This window comes from Antrostomus carolinensis, unplaced genomic scaffold, assembly GCF_000700745.2.
Source record: "Antrostomus carolinensis isolate BGI_N321 unplaced genomic scaffold, ASM70074v2 scaffold17900, whole genome shotgun sequence".
Taxonomy (NCBI): domain Eukaryota; kingdom Metazoa; phylum Chordata; class Aves; order Caprimulgiformes; family Caprimulgidae; genus Antrostomus; species Antrostomus carolinensis.
Window position 1 is genome coordinate 18,827 of NW_010289266.1, and position 21,190 is coordinate 40,016.

The following is a 21,190-nucleotide window of genomic DNA, read 5'->3' on the forward strand; positions in this document are numbered from 1 at the left end:
ATAAATATAGTATTAGAACTCCTAAGTCATATTTCTCAGTCACAGTTTTTTCATTTCAGTGAAGAAAAATTTTATATAGCCAGTTTTATGGGTTTTTGGTTCCTTTTCAATATATTTGTAGAGAAGTGATATTGTGAATCATCAGATTTAGAGTATTGTGAGTTCGAATTGTGGGATGTTGATGGAAGGGTAGGTGAAGAAATCCTGGATTTTGTTCCCAACTCTGTATTCTTCTTTGAAATTTAAATATTCTAAACATTTTTATTTAGTTGTAGAACTGCTTATTAAGTGGATGAATCACCTTGAGTTTTCATGATTAGCCATCTTTCTTTGTCACTGCCTAATATTACAGAACTTACATTCTTTTTCTTTTGACTTTTTCAGGTATGAATACAAGCAAGAGTGAGACAGTGAAAGAGCATCCATTAAAACCCTCCAGAAGATCTATGCCATGCCTAGTCCAGAGCCAAACACATCCGCAGAGTCTGAGCAAGCATTCATCATTTCTGCAGCCAAATCGTGTGCAGCCACAGCCCCGGCCTCAGCCTCTAAGTGCAGGGACATCGACAGCTACAGTGGATGCAGCATCAGAACGAGGTAGGAGGTTTTCCTCTTTCAGGAGCTTGTTCGGACACTGGGAATGGAAGGGATCTATGGGAACATCATTGGAAGTCCTGGGGTGTCTTAGGTATAATTTTTTAGCATCTCTTATGAAATTATAGGGGCATCTGATAAGCTTTGATTTGTTTAGATATATGCATTTTGTTGGAGAGATGTTTTTGCACAAAACAGCTAGAAGAACTATGGTACTTAATTCTTGAGTGAATCTATGATGTTTGAAGTGAGGCTTAAGCTAAGTTTTCTTTTATTTTTCTGAATTATAAGATTATTTTCTTCTCACTGAAAACAAGACAAAGTGCACCTGCATGCTGGGGAAGAGCAGGAAGGCTTCTGTAGTCTGTCCTAGGAGAGAGAGAGAAAAGATAAATATTAGGCTGTTGGCAATAAACTTTTTTAGGTATGAACATGTAGGAGCAAATGTCTTCATTCATGAACAGCAGAATCAGAGAAGAGTCTTATAGGGAGAATGAGAGAAAAGTGCGAAAATCCCTATGAATTTTAGCTTGTGTTGGAAAAAGGAACTGCTTTTATTCTAGGATTTCTGTTTTAAAAAATAAACATACCTTAACAGAGAGACTAGTCTCGTTGGAGGTACCAATCACTGTGTCACCTGTTGCCGTACACTATTGCCAACTGTGTGTGAACCTTTATAGAATAAATTGACTGGCTTTTGCTACTAAATTTTGATAAGTGCTTTCTTAATGTTGATAGGCAATAATTATTACTCTAGTAAGTTATTTCACCAAGTTAAACTTCCCTCTGGAATAGAGTGAAAGTCGTCACTAAAGCGATCTTGTTCCTTTTTCCACCAGTGGAAAGCGCCACTTTTAGCCTAAAGTTTGAGTCACTGATAACTTTAAAAAAATGTATATTTTACTTACAAAATACATGTGAATGCTGATACGAGTATTGCATTTATTCCAGCTAAAGTGATGGAGACTTTGGAAAACAACTTGCTTAAGCTGTCTAATACAGAATACAGTGATCCATTTTTAGGTAAGTTTATGTCTGATCTAAAATAATAATCAATGAATGATTCTTCAATTACACTTGCAATATTTAAGTGTGGAAAGGCCTAACTTACCCTGAGCTGCCAGGTTTTTTGGAAGATAATACTAAATGTGGCTAAAGAAATATATACTGTCATAAATTCCTTGATAACTTTCTCACATTTTAGACTAACAGTAAATAGGGACTAAAGGCAAAGAGGTATTTTTTTCATGCATTTGTTGTAAGCTTTTCCCATAACAATCTTTCATAATACAATCACTTGGAAGTATGTATTTGAAATTCCTTTGAAATATTAATATTTAGTTGTTATTATTCCTGTATAATCATGTTATTCAGTATTGTCATGGCTGCAGTTGTTATGCTGCTGGTTTTGTTTAGAAATGCACATATAAAAAGTGTTCCAATCTGGAGAAAAAAAACCCCACAGAATAATAGCTATGCTTGGGGCATACTTTTACCTCCATTAATGACATTTTGATACTTTATTTAAGTCAAAGAAAGTGTGAAAATTTTTTCTTAGAATAATCCCATCCTTGCAACTGCAAAATGAGTCTGTGTATATGAGTAGTAATTTGCAAGTTCTAAAATTAATTAATTTTTAAATTCCCTGGCTAGGTATTACCAATCTGAAGCACACAGATATTGCTGCACCTTGCACAACTGCTGTGAAAGATCTTTTTGCTCACAGTCAATGTAACATCAAACTAGAAATTGTATCTTCATGCTGAAGGAGAGATCTGCTTTCAGAAAGCTATTTCTGCTCAACTGTCACATGTCATAGCATCGATTTTTCTTGAAACCCAAATATAGGATAGATAAGAGGCTCTTCGAGGTCTCCTATAGAGTTAGCCACTGGAAATGTGAGTTAAATCGATACTTCCTCCAAAACAAAATGAAAATGTTCCAGAATCATGACACAGACCAAAAATTTGGCATGAAGATTGTGTAAGAAAGTCACGTGCCTCAGCGAGGTTCCAGTTGAAGCTGCTACTACACTCTCATAGTGTGTTTGGGTTCATTGGGTAGGCAAGCACGGGTACAAAAAGATTTCACTGTTATAATTTGTTTCAATTTTTACTAATTGTGTACACATACACATGCTGATATTATTGCATATTTGTGTATGGCAGCAGTAATTCTTTCTCATAACCAGTGTTGTGCTGTTTTTTCATTCACTTACCTGGACTGCTCCCTTATGTTGATGCAATAGTCACAAATACCTAAAATTTCTGGAAATTACTATTTGTTCTAGTGCCTTACTGAATTAATACCTACAGTGTAGATTAACTGGAAGCTAAATAAACCACATCTGCTCAGCTGATATATTTCAACGTACAAACATTGATCATTGACCATTGTAGAGCCATATTTTAGTCATTAGACCTACACAGCTGAGAATCTGATCAACATTTCTTGGCTCTGAAAAGAGGAAAAAATTGATAAATTAATAAATAAATAAATTCCCAGTACTTGGAAGTCCACTAGTACATATGAATGGGACACTTCTGGCTCATGTCTTTTTGATGTGTCTAGTAAAGCACAGGTGGGATGGCACTTATTAACAGTGGAGAAGAGAACATATGCTTGGGGAGGTGAGCGGTGATCTGAGGCCTGTTAAGGAGCCATCTCTCTGTTAATTGGTGTAAAAGCCTGAGCTTCTAAAGCAATATAAGAAGCCTCCTATGGCTTCTTGCCCACACCCTCCCCCTCCCAAAGTCAAGCAGGCTAGTTGTGGTGGTTGGCATTAGAGCCCATCCAGGAACCACAAGAGCAGGGAAAGCTGGCAGTTTTTCTCAACAATAACAACCAAATGAGTTGTCGTAGGCCAGGGAAGGCATGATGGGAAGTAAAAAAGAAGTAAACAGTAGCTTTCCCACAGCGTAGAGGGAATCAGCTTGAGGCAGCCAAGCTTTTCTCATGACGTTTTGTGGAGCTGCAGCCAAATAAAGGCTCCGTATTTGAATTTAAAGATGGATACTTGTAATGCAAGTCAAATAGAAAGACTGTTAATCCATATCATTGCTTCTGGGGTATGTTACATTAAAATTATCCTTGGGCAATACAACTCCAACCATGACATTCAGGGATGCTATCTTGCTTTGGCTTGTGGCAATCCCAAATGGCAGTTAAAATACAAAACCAAGTAATAGAGATAGTGAAGGAAAGGACGGTAGAAAATAGTGTTATTTTGTAGATAAATCTTATATAAAAATGTCATGGAAGTTTAGAAACTGCAGTTATTGAAGAAAGACTTGGGGAGTTAAATCACTGTGTATTATAGTATACATTGGTGACACTAGGAGTGATCAAGCTCAAGTTAATTTAGGTTGTGTAAGTTTATCTCTAAGGGAATGTAATTTCAGCTTAGTGGGTGGGTAAAATGACAGGAGAGACATTCTCTTTTAATAAAAGTGGTGACTACCTTATTAAAGAAAAAATACCTGGTCATAGAAGAATACAAAAGCATAGTTATTACTATTCATGGCAAAGTTTCATTTATGTCATCTAATCTCAAGAGTTTTTTCTAAACCAAACATATTTCATTCTCTATTCCTTAAAAATTTTAAAATTTTGAAACAAATCTGTGGTGGTTTAACTTGTCTGGCAGCCAAACATCACGCAGCCACTCACTCCTGGAAGATAACAATCCTGGAGCAGTGACAATCCTGAAACCACAATCCCGGAAGACAGAGAGCCCTTGCTTTCCATCTGACCCTTTTTAATACACTGAACATGACATTATATGATATGGAATATTCCATTGGTATATCCAAATGCCAGTTTGGGTTTGGTAATTTACTACACTTCCCCTGAGTTTCTTCTGCACCTGCAGACTAGCAAAATGTGGGAAGTTGTAACATCCTTGATTTCTTAGTAACAACTAAAAACATCAGTATATTATTAACATTCGTTTCATAACAAATTCCATACCGAAACCAAAACACAGCACTATTGTAGCTACCAAGAAGAAAATTAGCTTTATCCCAGCCAAAACCCAGGATATAATCAAAATAAATTAACAAAAAGTTCAAGTTAAGAAACAAAATGAGCCTCCCAAAACACACACACACATTGCAATTGTTCTTTCTAACCTGCTCTGGTTATGGGAATATGATGTAATCCATTGAACTTTTTCTTTGAGTATAATTATTTATCTTAAGGATGTTGTTTTAGTATTTGCTGCAGAATAAATGGTAAATGGGACTGATAGTATGTTCAAAGTATCTACAAAGTATACTTCAGGTGTTTTGTTGACTTTAATGTCTAAAACTACATGAATGTTAAGAAAAATGCACATTTTGGAATACACTTTTAAAATATGGATTGTATGCTGTCTCTCAGTCTGACATTTTTTCAGACAGGTGTAACAAATGCTTATTTAAGTGCAATGCTTTAAAAGTTATGTTTTAATGTTTATTATGCTTATTCCTCCCCTTTTTATTGTATTGATATAATTACTTTGTAGGACAGTGCTTTAGGTGCATAAAATAAGTCATCAACTGCTGAAAAGTACAATAGCAAGCATTTTTAAATTTTATGTAAGAAATGTATCTTTTAAATTCTAAATTTCTTTACCTTAATGGGTTTTTTTTTTTTTTGTTGCTAAAACCTTTTTAACTACATTTCAGACCAGACAGCAGTATCTCTAAGTGGAAGGTAATTTTTCTTTTTTTTTACAGAAAATACATGCTAGAATTTAAAAACTATGCCCTTAAAAACGTAACAGTTTTAGCAGGTAAAAGTATGTTGTGCACTAAGAAAAAACTCATTTCGTAACTTTAAATTGTTTAAATAAAAAATGTACTTCCACAAAGGGGTTTTTGGAGTATTAGGTGTACTCATGATGTATAATCCTCTACTTTTGTCATAAAAATAGACTTTTTAAGGTAAGTAGAGTCTTTCTTTCAGCTTAAATGGCCTATCTAGATGCAAAAGTTTAGGTTTCATAGGTCTGTCTCTTCATTTTACTGGCTTCTATTACAAGACTTTGATCTTTAGGAAAGCTAAGAGCTCATCACATCTGGACATGAGTCAAATCTGAAAAGTTGGTTATGTACTGTTTGTATGCTTCTTAAATCTACCACTCAAAACCTTCTTCACAGTCTTTTTACTACATTCACTACATTACACAGAGTAACCTGTATATTAGGTTAAAACATTGTTTTAAATAAATAAAACTTTGAGTTTGGTGCACTGATAATTAAAATGGGCTATTTCATATGTTAAGAAATCCCTTTACAGATGTACTGAGGTTAATATCAGCATCAGAGATTACTGAGGGCTCATTTTGTGTAATCATTATGTAAGCAGCTAAATTGCAGAAAAAAATAGTTCTTTGTATATGTTCCAGTTTAATATTCCATCTCAGTAATGTCTAGGCTACATGAGATAATTGTGGTTATTTTATTTTTTTTTTCTGTGGTACTTACTGTGGAGAATTTAACTGAACAACTTAATGCAAAATACTATGTTGTTGTAGATGAGCTTTTATGAATATAAAATTCAGGAAATTCAAGATTGTGGTTCCCACAGCAACCATGACTTGTTTCTTGGCTTCTATTTAGAGTTTAGAATTACTGGGCTAAATGCTGTTCCCAGTTCCCCTGTCTTTTCCCATGTTGATATGAAAGCTGAGATGAGAACTTGGCTCAGGATTTGTGGGTAACTTTTTTATCTGAATATGTTTCTATTTCCAATTTGTTCGAGATATAATCGTGTGGGAATAATTATTCCATCTTTTTCATCTTTAAAATATTTTTTTCCAGACTAGCCATTTTCCAACATTCATTGGAACTTACATGGTCCAATGTTGTACAGGCATTACCCCTCATTTTACTCCTGCTGGGTGTATATGGCAAATATTGCCCTGATTTTTAGATGGAGAATGTGCAAGGAAATTAAATATCTGGAAAAAAAGTCTCCCTTCTGATAGAGGGTGTAGAATGACTCAGACTTAAGTCCTTCTAACTTGCCTGCAGTGATGGTGCAGGAGGAAATTTAATCTGTGAGAGGGGATCTTAGTGAGCTTTGAGGAAGATCCTGCAGCTGTCAGGATACTCAACTAAGTTTTGATAAAAACTTTGTTAGACCAATTAAAAATAAATCCAATGAAAATGGAAACACTTTCTTCATGGTGTCAGCTATCCTCTACCACCATCAGGTACACCTCTTAAAATGTGTTCTGAAGTGGTTACTGCAATACCTTAATATGCAAATTTTCAAACACTAGATCTAAAGATGAGCAGCGTGTGTGTAGGGGAATTGGGCATTTCAATTGCTTCTTTAAATTTAAAACTTGAGATGTTATTCTGGTCTCCAGGATGCACCTGCCTATTTAATAACACGTGTTGAGTCTCAACAATTGTGAGTCAAGCACAAAAGTATTTGAATATTTGCTTTATATTGCTTTGTATGTTTTTCAAACTACTGTGAAGAAGGTTGTGGGCCTTTTTGATTTGAATGATAATAGAAAAAAGTTTCTATAGGCCTTCTACTAAAAATTAGTCACTGCTAGTTTAAGACACACATGAAAATATTTCAATGAAAAAACTTTTGCAGGAAAAATTAGAATATAAATTATTGAAAAGTGAATACTTAAAAGGAATATTCAACTCTGACTGTAACAATACTGTTACTTTCTCTCCGCTACAACCTAAAATGAACCCACTGTTTTCATCTGTTTTTCCTTCGGATGTAGGAAAGGACAAAGACACATACACAGATGATTCAGAACATGGAAATTATGATGCTCGTACGGATCAGTCATTGCTTATTCAAAACAAACTTACCAGACAGAAAACAGAACCTCGGACTAAATCATCTTTAAAGGTAATGGACACAAAACTATATTAAATTGTATCAATTGTCAGAATGTGCTTAAATATTTTTAAAATATAATTTTTGAGGGATTAGGTAAATTACAGCTTAAATAAATAGGCATCTCATGGTAAATAAGTTAGGTAGCTTCCATATTATAGTTTGACCTACCAAATCAATGAATGGAATTCTCTGTTTACAAAATTATATAAAATCAAGGATTCTAATGATTCAATTAACTCATCTAAGAAGCAGTAGCCTTCTTTCAAAAAAATTATATCTCACACAGTTTAGGACATAAAATTCCCAGCATGGAGTGAAATTCATGTCAACTGGGAGGCCTCAAGAAATTAAGAGAATTTAGAAGAACTAAGTTCACGTAGCAAATGATCAGTCAAGAGTGATCTAAAGTGTAAGATTCTCCTTCTAAGCATAATCCAAATGATAGCTAGACACACTGAATGACAGATAAAATTCACTTGTGTAGTGGAGAGTGTTAGGAGTATTTTCAGGAACCTCAACTAAAGCACCAGAAAAGCCATCTCACCAGATAAAGCTGACGTTATTGTGCTTAGTAATTACTTAATCACAGTGTTCATCACAATGCATTTTCTACAACAGTTCATCCACTATAACGCCAAAGAATTGTGACTGATTTTTAGTTCAAAACTTGATTTTGTTTTGTTTTGTTTTTATTGATCTGGACTGGGAGACCCTTAATTCTCCTGCCATTAGCACAATTACTTTTAAATGTATGATAAATGACCTAACCTCAAGAAGTCCTGAATTATTTTCTTCTTCAAGAAGTATAAATAGTGTATTCTGCAGAACAGTTTTTACCAGCAATTCTCTGATTTTTGGTATATAAAAGCATGACTAATTATGTGCTACAAATCTAGATATGCTTAAAATGCCTTATAGTTCTATAGTCACAGTTTTGTGGTTTTAGGATTGAATGCACATTTGTCAAGAGTCATAAAGCTGTTCTCTCAATCACACTGATCACCATCACTACAGGATTCTGGAAAGCACGTAGCAGGTTGATTTAATCTCTGAGACTATTTCATGGGATGCTTTTAGAAAAATGCTTTATAATAATAGATATCTAATAACTTTTAGATAGGTTTACAGGTAATCTAATTGCAGATCAGAAATCTGTGACATGAAAATGAAACTTTGGTAATGACAGAGAAGGGTTATATATAAATCTGATCCATTGCAATGATAATTTTTTGTGTTCACAGATTTTTTTTTTGTCTGTTTCTGCAAGACTTGCTGAATTAAAACAGAAATAATAATGGATGTTCTTGTTTGATTTTGTTGATTAGATAAGACAAAGCCTTTTATATTTGTCTTATATCAGAAATATTGTGGCCAGCAGGACTAGGGAGAAGTGATCGTCCCCTTGTACTTGGCACTGATGAGGCCGCACCTCAAGTGCTGGGTTCAGTTTTGGGCCCCTCACAACAGGAAAGACGTGGAGGTGCTGGAGCGTGTCCAGAGAAGGGCAACGAAGCTGGGGAAGGGTCTGGAGCACAAGTGTGCTGAGGAGCAGCTGAGGGAACTGGAGTTTTTTAGTCTGGAGAAAAGGAGGCTGAGGGGAGACCTGATCACTCTTTACAACTACCTGAAAGGAGGGTGTAGAGAGGTGAGTGTTGGTCTCTTCTCCCAAGTAACAAATAGGACAAGAGGAACTGGCCTCAAGTTGCACTGGGGAGGTTTAGTTTGGATATTAGGAAGAATTTCTTCACCGAAAGGGTTACTAAGCATTGGAACATGCTGCCCAGGGAAGTGGTTGAGACATTGTCCCTGGGGTATTTAAAAGATATGTAGATGTGATGCTGAGGGACATGGTTTAGTGGTGGACTTGGCAGAGTTAGGTTTATGGTTGGACTCGATGATATTAAGGGTCTTTTCAAACCTAAATGATTCCATAATTCTAAATGACAGAAAAAATAATGCATAATCTGCAGCATGTAGGCTATGTTATAGAGAACTAAATATTTTTAATAAGGCTGTTACCAAAAATGTAGCAACAGGTAATATCTATATAGTAACAGGCATTTCATTGTGCTAAAGCAAAATATTTTTTGTAATTTCATGTGAAATGACCACTATCAGTGTTTTCTCCAAGACCTGCATTCAGGACTGATGTAAATAATATAGAAATCCAGTAAGCTAACTTTCTTTCAAAGTTTAAAGAGGAGCCTTTTATTTGTATTAAGTTTAAACAAAAAAATGCACTTTTTATGTCTCAGTCTTCATATGTCCTGACCTACTGAAGAAAGTGCTTCAGAATTTAAAAACAGTCTTCTTAAACCACATCTGGCTTTTAGCCTTGACAGCTCCTTTTATCACAGCAATTACTTTGGAAACTTCCTTCTGCTTTTTTACTGTTTTTGCAAACGAGGCAACCAAGCAGGATTTTCCTCCTGTTTACTGTTTGCCTGCCTCTACGGGAAAAAGGCAGAGGGGATTTAGATTAGTCTTATATTAGAAAAGAAGGTTAATATTTTGCCTTTGGATTATCATCCAAGTCTTTGTGGCAATTAGTGGAAAATGTCTAAGGGAAACTTCTTCCCAAAGCGGATATCAAATTAGCAAAAGGAGGCTTCTAATTCTTTTTGTACTTAAAAGTACAGAAGACAACTCTACAGCTGGTAAGTGCTCTCAGATATTTGGAAAATAAACTGATCTATCATGATTTTTAAAGTCTTCTCAGTCTGACCAGAGAATGAAAATGAGAAACATCGCATTGGCAAGGCATACGAGGGTAAAAGCTTATTCTTACTCTTTGCTTGCTAATTATTCTAATTTAGGCTTGTTTTGGAAGACTTGTTTTACACCTGAGAGACTTGGGGAAAAATAGCTTAAAAAGTTACTTGCAATTAATCCTCGGAACTGTTATCTGTCTCAATGATGAGCTACTTGAATACTTCAGCAATAACTAACTTGGTGACATGGTGAAAGTCAATGTACTTTTTTTTTTCAGGAACTGTTTAGTGTTTCAGATCACATACATGATGAGGTACTTTCCATAAATCTGATTTGTATTGCTGCACTTTTTAAAGCTTTAGAAACATCAAATAATTTCGATATAGCATCTGGATGCCAACATTCATCTTGACAGTAATCCACTTTTCTGCTTTCCTTGATTGTGATTTATAACTCATAATCTAATATATTGTAGCTTGGTATCATTTCAGAATCCACAGATTTCATATTGAAAAATTGTGAGTCATTCAGACCCAATAAAAAGCTGTCTTTTTAATCCATCGCCACTGTCTTCTCATCACCAACTGCTGTTGAGATTCTGTAGAAAGTATGACTTTATGTGATTCTGCCAAGGGATCTCTTGGAGAGGAATGATGCCAGTGAGTGGCTGCTAAGCAAAGTATAGAACGAGTAGCATCTGCTATTGCAAGGGAAATCTAGGAAATGAGAAGGTCCCTGACTGGAAAGTTGATATTTGAAATGTTCTAGTTTCACTAAGAAAGCAAAGCAGGCTAAACAGACTTAATCACTTGAATAGAAGGCAACATTTGTGCAGAGAAGCAGTGAAGTCGGTAGCAGTGAGTTCTTTTCTGTACCAATTCCTATCATGTGTATAGTGGCAAGATAGGAATATTTGAGAAATTACACATTTCCTATCATTCACTACGTTACTATTGCTCTTTTTGATCTGATGGATTTTTTTATCAGATGAATTTTTTATCTTGATAGTGTATTTTGCTAGACAGTAAGGTAGCAAAATGATTTTTAGAGCAAAGTTCGCATATTATCACTAGGGGTTCAAGAGCTATAAAGAAATGCTGTGTCTGTACAGTAGCCTGGTTTACTGCCTTTTTTGGTATCCACTGATATTTACTATAATCCTGTATATCCAGACTGGCTTTGTGTTAGATAGGACCTGAAACAATTTCTATTTCAGTCTCCAGAAATGTTACATAACTTCTAAGGAATTTTAAATGAGATCTTAAATAAGCAATTAACCGAAACATATGGAGAATTGTATCTAATGAGCTGGACATACTGATGAAAATTCATTATAAGTTGAGTACAACTCAATATATTCAGTGTAGATTATTACAGTGATTATTAAAGGATAAATCTACCCGTGAAAACCTGAAATACAGGGGAGGTTTTAGGAATTTTATTGGATACTTTTTGATTTTTTTGAATATATCTATTACTTCCTCTCCTGCAAAATAAATATTTTGCTTACAGAATTTCATGTAGGTGGTTTTGAAAAACAGAATAAATTAAATGTAATATCTACAAAGTAAAAATGTTGTTCAATCTTAGTATTTTCTTTTCCACACTTTTGCAGGAGATGTTTTATGTTTTCATTTTTCCTGTTTAAGTCTATGAGTTTGAGTTGCACAGATTGTGCTATATGTTTTAATCCTGTCAGTTTATCACTAGTTTCACATATATTATTTCACTCATAATCCTGCTCCTGAGTTCAGTTAGTCATACATGCTGAAAGAAAAGGGTTGGCAATAAAAATGTTTTAGTGTATAAATAAGAACAAGATGTCAGCTGACAACAGCGTACTGGAAAGGAGAATGAATAGCAAAGGGAGCCTGATAGATAAGGAATAGTCCACAAATGCAGTCTAATAATACAAAAGTAAATAAAGTTTAAAAGGAAAGATAACAGATAAGTGACTAATTTAATCATGAAGATTAAAGTTTTAAAGAATAAACCTGTAAAGAAAAGTTTTCAGTAGTCATGTCACTATGCTTCTTCTTAAGGCCTGCTCATTAGACTTATAGTGCAAATAGAAGTTGTTAAGTATGAAAAGTGGGAAGTCTCCTTCTGTCTCCAAACATCCTCCATGGCTGCTTCCTCATACAGTAACACTGAACAGATTTCCTTTCAAAATTTTGCATAAGATCACCTAAACCAACTCCTTTTCTCAAGCAAAATGTATTTTTCATATTATATACAAATGTATTTTTCATACTTACTCTGTAAGTATGAATAGAATTAAAATGGAAAAAAAATGTCCTCTATGAAGCTCAAATAATTACTAATTACTTCTAAAAAGTTAAACTGCAGTTTTATTAGGAAGGTCAGATGTTTCTGGAAGTCTTGCTGTCTGTTCAGAAGATGGCTAGGTTCTAGACAGTACAGTGTAATATACACAGGAATACATTAGCATGGCTAATTACGGCAACCTGTCATGTTAATCGGACTGTGTTGTCTCTGGTGCCCAAGATAGTTTGGATATCTTTGCATATGCAAGTATGTCCCCAATTTTCTTTCCTAGGTTATTATGCTCATGGTTATTCACAAAACAAACAAAGAAACAGCCAAAAAACCCACCAAAAAAAATACACACTTAAAATTCAATCTATATTTTTTGAATTAAGTAATTGAAAGGATGAATGTAATAAATCTATTTCTAGCTAATCCATTCCAAAACTCTTCCAACACAAAAAGATGTTTCCTAACTTAGTCACGTGCTTAGAAAATTTCTCATAAAGCACACCTTAGAGTAATTCTTGCAGTGTATGATTTTTAAAATGTAAAAAATTAGTCTGGTATGGTTTTAAAAGCTTTTAAAATATTTTCACAGCTAATTCCATGTTACTTAATGTGGTAGTTTAACTTGGCTAGCAGCCAACACAGCCACTCACTCACTCTCCCCTCTCCTAGGGAATAGAAGAGAGAATTGGAGGGGTAAGGAGACTTGTAGGTTGAGATAAGAACCATTTAATAATCTAAATAAAATAAACCTTATAATAATGATTATATAAAAATATTGTTATTATTAATAACAACAACAATAATAATAAATATACAAATGAGTGATACACAGTGCAATTGCTCACCACCCGCTGACCAAGCCTGGCCCGTTTTCAGATAATGATCCTGGAGGAGCAACAATCACAAAAACCAAAACTGCAGACCTGGAAAAGCACAAGCCAGGGAGAGAGCCCCATAGAGAGACCCTCCTTAATATACTGAACATGACATTATATGATATGGAATATCTCACTGGCACATCTAAATGTCAATTTGGATTACTAGTTTTAATATTCCTCAACCCCTCAGATCTTATACCTGCAGACTAGCAAAACATGAAGTCCTTTGACTTCCAGTGAAAACTGGAAACATTGGTATGTTATCAGTGTCTCTCTCATAACAAATCCCATGCTGAAATCAAAATGCAGCACTATTCTAGCTACTAAAAAGAAACCTATTCCTGTTCCAGTTAAAACCCAAGACACTAAAGAAATCTGTAACCTTGGTGGTGTCCCAGGTTTGATTTTTAAACATCCTGAAGCAAAGCAAATGTTAATTAGGCATCTCATTGTTCATGGAAATAAGCCCATTGTAGTTAGCATCAGAAATGTATTTATTTCCAGAAAATAATTAAAGGGAAGATTTGAGTCATAAGCTCTGAATCTAGACACTAACCACGGAAATGGTGACAACCTTCAGTGTAAGGATGTTAATGCAGAGTTCATGATCACAGTGTTAGGGAGAATTAATAATCAAAATAAATGAGGTGGTTTTCATGAATCAACCAGTAATTGCTCTACTTAATAGCATTTATAAAGTTCTAAGAACAGTGAGAAATTATACTGGAAGAAAGTTTTCTTTTTTGAGAAATAACTATTCTAGTTGAAGTTAGAACAGGAAAGCTATTCATGTAGATTTTGCAGTTTTAGGTAGCTACTCTACCCAAGAATTTCACACATCAGACTTTACCTCTGTCAGAATTCCTGCCCTAGTTCCTCAAACTGTTTCCATGGCTACTTCTGTCTTATACATGATTTAATAGCCTTGAACTTATCCATTATTATCTCTAAAACATCTCTTAAGAACCAAGATAGGGAGAGGTAAAGAAAGGAAGAATTTTGGAGCACCATTCCCTTGTGAACCAGAGGACTGAGAATTGTAAGTGAGCAAGAGAGGAAGTATCCACAACCTTTCTAGGTGCTCTTTCTGCACTTAGATACCTCATGGTCATGCCTGTGTCTGAGAACAATGAAATCTATAAATCATACATCCACAAGAAAATAAATAATAGTTTAAAATTTATAAAAATTAATACACCTACAGAATTTTGTCAACCTGGAAGCACATACTGGTCTGTTACTTTTGTTGAGACTAGTCAGTGGTTGAGTAGAGGTGAAATGAATGGTTACAACTGATAAGTTATATCTGCATTCGTTTCTAGTTAACCTCTGAATTTACCTAGGTAGTGCATATTATTATTTACCTTAAACTTTTCATTGGTATAAGGTGAGAAAAAAAGAAAGTATGCTGATATATACCTTACAGTGCATACTATGTCATTTATTCTTATGTGAATCTGAAATTTGCTTACTGTTTTGGGAACGGTTCCAACTCACCGTTCTAGAATATTTGTTTCTATGTATGGGGTGAAGAATTGGTAAAAGTTTAATCTACAGAGAAGAACAGTAGACTGAAACCAGTGGAATTGAAATAGTTAGCATTTCTGCAACTTGTGCTGTTTAAATTAGGGAGAGAAAGAGCGGATACTGTTCCAGAAAATCTGGAAAACTAAGAAACTAGGGAGGATAGAGAGAATTGGAGAGAAAACCAAACATGGATCAATCATTTTTATACCCATTTTTCAGGTGAAACAGGTAATCTTAAAAACAATAGAGGAGAGTAAGGACTTCGCACAAAATATTTCTTCTGATGCTTTTCTCCTCCACTCTGTCGAGAAAAAGATGAGACAATGAATCAGATTTACTGGTCCAGAACAGCAGATAAATAATAAATGTGCTTTACCTGAATGCCCAGTGCACTAACAGACTGACTCACCGTGCTAGGTGTAGATAGCGGTCAATATACCTTGACTCATACTTTTAATTGAAATTGCTGCTCCCTGTTGTCCATACACATTATGGAGCGTCTTCAGATCAACTGAAAAAAATGCCTAAATCACCAGATAAATTATTTTAGTTGACACAGATATTCCTGCTAATATAGATGGATGACATTGCTTGAGAATTGCACTAAAGTGAAAGTAGCAGTGTTAGTAGACTTAAAGAGAATCAGTTCTGAAATCGATACAGTGTATGTTAGGTTCACTGCATGACTGTGGTAAGTGGCTTGACTACTGCACATCTCCAGCTGTGGTGGTAGTACTCTGAAAGTGGTCTAAGGTGAAGAGATGGAAAATTTCCCTTTACTGTCAGCACAGCTTATTATTTATTGAACATTGCCCCCAAAGAATTCTATTTGGTGCAGGTGAATTTGAGGGCGTATTTGCATCCTGTTGTTAATCTGAGAAAGAAAAGGTTTTTCCAAGACTGAGGAAAATCAGATGGTTTAGAAATGAGGAAAGAAAAGCTAGAAATAACAATCCAAAAAAAGGTAGAAGTGTATTACAAAAAGGTAGGTTTAATTTGCAGAATGTCTGTACAGGAATTGAATGAGCAGAAATTATATAAGAGGAGTTCCAGATCTTCCCTTTGGGGGAATTTCCACCAGGCTTTTTGTATCTGATTTTCCCTGCTTCATGGACCACAAAAGCAGCTCTAGTCTCTAGTCTGCTTTTGTGAAATACTTGTGCTGGGATTCTTCACTATTGAAGAGCAGATTCATTGTTTGTGTCTGGAACCTGAAAAAAGGTTGAGTATTCAAAAACTTGCATATTCCAACTTGCACTTTCAAACACTTAGTGTACTACCTCACCTTCAAACCTCTGCATCTTGTATCTTTAGATCGTTACATTTACAACGTTTAAAACAAGAATAAAAATGAATGTTTTTACTGCTATCCCCATTCAGAATTCTTAGGAGGGGTGATAGACCCTATAGTCAGTGTACTAATAATTTTGGTTAACAATTCTGACTACCTTAATTTGGACTTCAGATACTATTTATCTGAATATCTTGAGATAAATAGAAATAGAAGAATGTATAAAAATAAATTAATAGAGTATGCTATTCTTCAACAAATGTTTCAGTAATATATTGATAAACTATTTTCCTTACATTTTTTTGTTATATTTAACTTAATTTCTCATGGGAATAAAAAAGGACAATCCAAAGTTAAAAGCCAAGCAAAAGGAAATTATATTTCCTGTTCTCAACAAATTTCCAAGATAATCTAGGACTGGAAAATTATTCTTCCTATGTCTGTCCATTTCTCCTAATTATTTTCCAGTTTCCATATTTTTTCCCTTGGTTACAGTGGACATCTTGTCTTCTCTGCCTTTGTTCCTCTTTTCTCTCAATTTAGGATGAGTTTGGGATTTTTTTTTTAGTTTTTAGATTTCTTTTGCAGCAGGGATCAACCAGCACTCGTACATCAAAAGCCCCAGTGCCTGATCTCTGCACTGTGCCCTGTGCTTCTGAGTTAGTTACACATCTTATGGCAAGCTGCACGTGAAGCAAACAGAAAATTCTGGAGACAAATGCCAATTCAAATAGGAAAGAAAAGGATGCCACCTTCTATGCTTAGAAATTAAGACATTTACCCAGGTAGTAGAAGACTCAAGTTAGTTTCAGCTCAGCATGGAGGGATTTGAATTCACCCCTCCTGTAATCCAAAGACTAAAATTGCTTCCACATCTGGATGGTGGCACCTAAAGCAGAGCATAAAAGTGACAACATAACTCTAGCCAGGTGCAACGAAGCTGTGATTTCAAACACTCATTTTGTATTGACAGACTTGTTAATAAAATACAAAAGGAGGTATGTACCTTGGAGCAGGTAACAGAATGCTTTTATGGTTAGTTTTGAAAAGTGTCAATTAATGCCATCACCAGCTGCTGAGGGGAAAAAGCAGCTTAATTGTATTCAAATTGAAGCTTAATATACCCAAATAATGTTCCCGGATGCATGATGATGCACTCCTTTGTAACACTAGGTGGTTTGAGAATAACTGTTCCTTGATTTTTTGCTTTGGGAGCTAAAAAAAGCAGAGAAGGATGAAAAATTTTGTTAGAAAACTTTAGGTTTTGAAGACTGAGGAGTTCTCAGGAGCACTAAATATGTAGAAAGTTGTCCGTGAGGTATGTGGGATTAAGAAAAACCTTTCACATAGAAACAAGTGAGCTGGTATCCAGTATTTATACTACTCATATCATGCACTAACACTTGGTTCTGTTTATCAGTAGAGAGTGTAACTATTCGATATAACTCTGAGTATTGTAAATTTAATATCAAATAATCCAAATAAATATATAATAAATTTCTAAGACTAGCATCCTATTTGCTAAAAGATGGGAGTATCCATAGACTTCTGGTCCCCATATATATGGCTGTAATATATCTTACTTCAAACTAACCTACTTGTTCTGGAGAGTTTGTGTTAAAATGAGGGCTGCATTCTCCAGAAGATGATGATAGTTTCTCAGTTTACCTTTTCAGATTTCAAAGTCTTCATAGTCTGACACCAGTTGATATCGTCACTGTCTATTCTGAATCATGCAAAACACAGAATGCAAAAATAGCTTGCAGCAGCAGCATGTAAAGCAGGGTTTTTCCATATCAAGGTCAGAGAATCCCTGGTGCTTGCAAGCATGGTGGGAAGGAACTAGATGAGATTTAAACATTGCTAGCGTGACATTGAAAAAGCACTTCAATGGGAATATCCAGGAAAACATTCCAATCAATAGCACTTTTTTAGTTTTTGAAATTTATTTCTCTTGTGGAAAAAATTTAAGTATACTTGTTTAATAAAATTTGCCCAGGTATAAAGCTGATGGGAAACTTGGTTTAATTTGTTTGTCTTTACATTTTATTAATTTCTACTGGAAAGTAAAGATTAGCAGAAGTTTATATTTGTTGAGCTATTTTATTTTTTGTTCTAATTAATTTGAAATCCTGAGTAACTGATGCATACGAACTGCCTGCTCTTGTGACTTGTTCTTTATGTATTCATACTATGGATATGTGGATATTTCTTTGCTTTAGGAAATGCTGTATTACACAGAATTTGTGATGAGGCTCTTCATCTTTATGGATGCCATGTTTCATGTATTTGTATTTTATCTTCTCCAGACTGATGCCATGGCATCATCAGGCCTCTTCTTCAAAGACGGCAAAAAACGCATTGATTACATCTTGGTCTACAAGAAGTCAAGCCCACAGGTGGAAAAAAGAAGCACATTTGAGAAGAATTTGAGAGCAGAAGGGTTGATGTTAGAACGAGAGGTGCGTCTTGTAGCTTATGTGCTATAAAGAAAACCTTTTATATTACTGTCAAACTTTATCGAATTTATAAATGATTCCTGACAATCTTAGAAGCCTTCCCAGTCAGACTTTGTTTAATGCTATTAAATTGATAATAACAGTTGTTTGATAGTGTGTGTTTACCATGTTTTTGGGATGCTTGCTTGTATGCATATACACATGCACATGTACGCCCCAAAGTCTAAACACTTTGAAATTGGAGCATATTTTTAAATACTGAAACTTTTAAAAACTTTGAGTATTAGAATGGATATTTTTTGTTGTTGCTGTTGCATGGGACTAATTTTGTCATCTGGACTCCCATCTGTTACAGTTTGTTTTCCAAAAATCACGAGTTAATGTCTCTTCAAGGCTCTTAATACAGTTGCTGGTACCATAGAAAATAATTAATATTTGTATTTAGGTGCTTACAGTCAATCTTCTAAATAAGTATTAAAAACAAGATGTTCTTTGCATTGTCAAAAAATAAATTCTAGGGAATTGTGGTTTTGCTTGCATTTTATATTTTTCTTCCCTGCTGTGTGGTAGTGAGTGTGGTGGACATCCAGGAACTTTCAGTTTTCATCTGTGAAATGATGGGCAAGTTTCACACGCATGTTAAATTATTGCTGTTGTGACTGGGATATCAGCAATGACAGCATTAATATAAAAAGGAAGGAAAACAAAGCCAGGAAAACGGCCTTGTATTTTTTCAGTTTCATGAATTATATAAAGCAGGCATATATTTAGTCTACCCTGAAGTAAGCTCCTATACTTCATGTATCTTTCATCTTGAATTATACTTTTCAATTCAATAGAATTAGCTTACAAATTCTATTCCTTTAAAGGAATGAGCTTTTAGCTGTTCTGAGGTCCTTCTAAGTTCTAGGTGACAATGTAGCTTGCTGAATATTCATAAATAACTGGCCTGACAATAGTTTCAAATTTGTTTTAAGGCTTTTAAAAATTGTTTGGAACCTAGTAGGAAAAAATATCAGATTTTGGGATATTTATTGAAGTCAGAACTAGCTCAGCTGGAGTCAATTCAGAAGTATTAACACTTCAGAAAAAATATGCTTTTGTAAGATTATTCTAGATATCGAGTGTTTTAAATTGTCTTCTAGTAGTATTATTTATCCACATCTTTTGAGAAAAAGAAAATCTTAAGAAGTAGTATTACTGAACTGTGATATGACTTTATGGAACTGGTAGGTAGGATTGTGAACACTTTAAATATTATTAATCCTTTACCTGAATTTTCTTTTACCTTTACTTACCAAACCTTGCATTACTTAAGTTTTTGGGAGGCTTTAATCAGACTCAACTCTATCAAAATATTTGCTTATAGAAACTCAAAGAAATATATCTGGAAGAAGGGTGTGGAACTGAAGTGTTCATAAGAAAAGATAAATATAGGAACTCACAATGCTGAAACTCATTTTAAGTATAGATAAATTAGTGATGAAAAACATTTGTGTAGAGTATTAATTGTAATTTTCAAAAAAATCTGAATTAATACAGAGATTGCATTTGTAAGTTCATTGCAGATATTGCAATTACTTAACCATTCCCTGGAGTTACCATTTTGGCAGAGTGGGACCTGAAGCCTTCTCTCAGCTCTTCTTATGACTCTAGAAGCTGAGCACTCTTCTTCTTAAATGGGAGACATGCAGAATGGTCTTCCAACTGCTTATCTAAGATGATTTTGAGGGAACTTAAAATTATTTCATTTATTCCATGTCAAAAAATGCTGCATAAAGCCTTTCTCTACTTCTGCTGTGTTTATGAGCAAAGATCTGTCCTACAGATTCCTTTTGGCAGTTGTTTACTCATGTTACAGAGTCTGGGAGAAAAAAAAAGTTACTAGTTTTCCTTTGTCTATCTTAGAACCCTTAGAGTGTTTTCAGACTTTCATGGCCACTTCAGGACTAAAACTAGAATGTGACCCTGAAGAATGCTTTTAGAAAGTTGAATGCCATAGAGGTTTGAATTATTAATATATATTTATTTGTTACCACTCTTTACAGCCAGCTGTTACAAACAGTGACATAATGTTTGTTAAAATTCACTGTCCGTGGGAGACATTGTGCAAATACGCAGAAAGAATGAACATCAGGATGCCTTTCAGGTATTGTGGACATTATTTTATGAAATTTGTAATTTAATACTTAATATTAAAACTTCATTACTTACATTAAAGCTAAAATACAACCTTTGCTGCATTGTGACCAGGGGTGCTTACATTTAATTTAGTGGGATGATACGGAGAGAGGAAAGGAGAAAAAAATAATAGACACTACTCTTTTCACATTTACCTGTAGTACTTGTTTTCAATCTTCCCTTCCAAGTTAAATTGAGCATATGTCTTTAGAAAATAATACTAATAGTTCACACATTGTTTTGGATGTCCTTGGCTCTATCTGTTGTGTCCCTGCTGATTTCAGCTATTGCAATGTGGCTTTCTTGCACTGGTTCTAAGCCAGAAACAGGATGCTTCATCATGAAGCATCCTTTGCTCAAAACTCACTTCAAACAGGTCTATACTGTGTTTCCACATCATCCCATTAAGC

General features: G+C 34.7%; 1 protein-coding gene across 1 annotated transcript; it reads left to right on the top strand.

The window, feature by feature from the left end:
- Nucleotides 1–384: 384 nt before the first annotated feature.
- On the top strand, nucleotides 385–18,629 carry LOC104526370 (anoctamin-3-like; the record flags this gene model as incomplete). Its single annotated transcript, XM_029085434.1, is given in 6 exon segments — nucleotides 385–597; nucleotides 1,546–1,615; nucleotides 7,323–7,457; nucleotides 11,213–11,258; nucleotides 11,261–11,347; nucleotides 18,450–18,629. Coding segments are annotated over 6 exon segments (731 nt in total), but the record flags the coding sequence as incomplete, so codon positions are not given.
- Between the last annotated feature and the right edge of the window lie 2,561 nt (nucleotides 18,630–21,190).